The sequence below is a fragment of the Triplophysa rosa genome, unplaced genomic scaffold (assembly GCF_024868665.1).
Source record: "Triplophysa rosa unplaced genomic scaffold, Trosa_1v2 scaffold482, whole genome shotgun sequence".
Lineage (NCBI taxonomy): Eukaryota > Metazoa > Chordata > Actinopteri > Cypriniformes > Nemacheilidae > Triplophysa > Triplophysa rosa.
This window is the reverse complement of record NW_026634489.1, coordinates 3861-5404: the sequence shown is the minus strand read 5'-3', so window position 1 is coordinate 5404 and position 1544 is coordinate 3861. Positions and strand designations below refer to the sequence as shown.

Sequence of the window (1544 nt, the reverse complement as noted above, 5' to 3'; positions counted from 1 at the left end):
AGAGAGAGAGAGAGAGAGAGAGAGAGAGAGAGAGAGAGAGAGAGAGATATAGAGAGAGAGAGAGAGAGAGAGAGAGGGAGAGTTTATTCAAATAAACACAAAGTAAAGTTTGTTAACAAAACCCTCATATACCAGATGTGTGTGTGTGTATGTGTTTGACTCACCACACATGCTGACTGCACGGCCTCTGACACGCCTCCAGCATTGGGATCACACCAGAACACATGACACTGAAAGTGCTGCTTTCCCGTGTCCATGATGAACGCAAATGTGTGGACGTCACGGCCGACACCCATGAAGCAGAGAAAGCGTACGCGACACTCCACCAACACCTCCTCCTCTTCTTCCTGTTCAATGAAATCACACAAATACACATCACTCACATGTCAATGACATCATCACAGCGGACGAGGCAATCTCTCTCTCACCTTCTCTTCAAAAACAGTAATGCAGGCGTCAGCGATGTTCAGCAGGACGGGGGTCCAGTCCTCCTTCCCTGCATTTGACATCAGACTGTTGATCGCTCCGTTGATCATATCCATCCCTGACACACAACACACACACCACATGAATGTAGAGAGAGCTCTCTGTGTGTGTGTGTGTGTGTGTGTGTGTGTGTGTGTGCGTGCGTGTGTGCGTGTGCGTGTGTTTCAAAATCAAGTGCAGGTGGTAGATCCTTCTCCTATCTAGCGCCCAAACGTGGAATAGTCTTCCTTGCACTGTCCGGGAGGCAGACACACTTTGTCAGTTTAAATCTAGATTACAGACGCATCTCTTCAACCCTGCGTACACAACACTTCTATAATATAAATCCTCTGAGGCAGGGCTTCTCAACCTTTTTGACTTCAAGGCCCCCCATTGTAACTCAAACTCAACTTTATTTATATAGCGCTTTTTACAATTTTCATTGTTACAAAGCAGCTGTACATGAGACATATTGACTATAAGCAAAACAATTAAAGTTGTACCTGCAAAAACAAGAAAAAGTTGAAAACACAGAAGACAGACACACCCACATACAAAACACTCCACACACACAATATGCACACGTATTAACACACATAGACATAGAGACACACACGCACACACGGACACGCACGCAAACACACACGTACACAGACAAGTACGAGCACACACAAAGACACGCACGCACCAACACACACACGCACGCACGCACGCACGCACACACACACACACACACACATTTAGGATAAAGGAGAGAGAAGCACAGGTCAAATATAACAGACTATAAATTCCTATATGCAATATTAATTAAAACTTTAAAATTCTAAAGCAGCCCCCCCCGGTCAGGCAGATGTAGGAACCCAAAACTCTAATGGAGAAAAAAAACCTCAGGAGAACCCAGGCCCAACCAGGGGATTCCAGTTCCCCTCTGGCAAAAGCTGCTGCCTCTGCACAAGCTCCAGAGAGCTTGCACAACAAGGCTAAATAAAATAAATAAACTTACTAATAAAATAAATTATAGTTTAAGATTATCATTAATAATCTAATAGCATTTGAAATTTTGTGGTGAAGACATGTCA

At 44.2% G+C, this 1544-nt stretch overlaps 1 protein-coding gene across 1 annotated transcript in view; it reads right to left on the bottom strand.

The window, feature by feature from the left end:
* LOC130550930 (amyloid beta precursor protein binding family B member 2-like) overlaps positions 1 to 1510 on the bottom strand; it is a 5892-nt gene extending 4382 nt beyond the window's left edge. Inside the window, exons 1-2 of the mRNA XM_057328465.1 lie at positions 429 to 1510; positions 165 to 347 (exon numbers count right to left, since the gene is read on the bottom strand). Coding sequence (XP_057184448.1) covers positions 165 to 347; positions 429 to 569 — 324 coding nt within the window. The 5' untranslated portion in view covers positions 570 to 1510. The remainder of the gene's footprint in view (positions 1 to 164; positions 348 to 428) is intronic.
* Between the last annotated feature and the right edge of the window lie 34 nt (positions 1511 to 1544).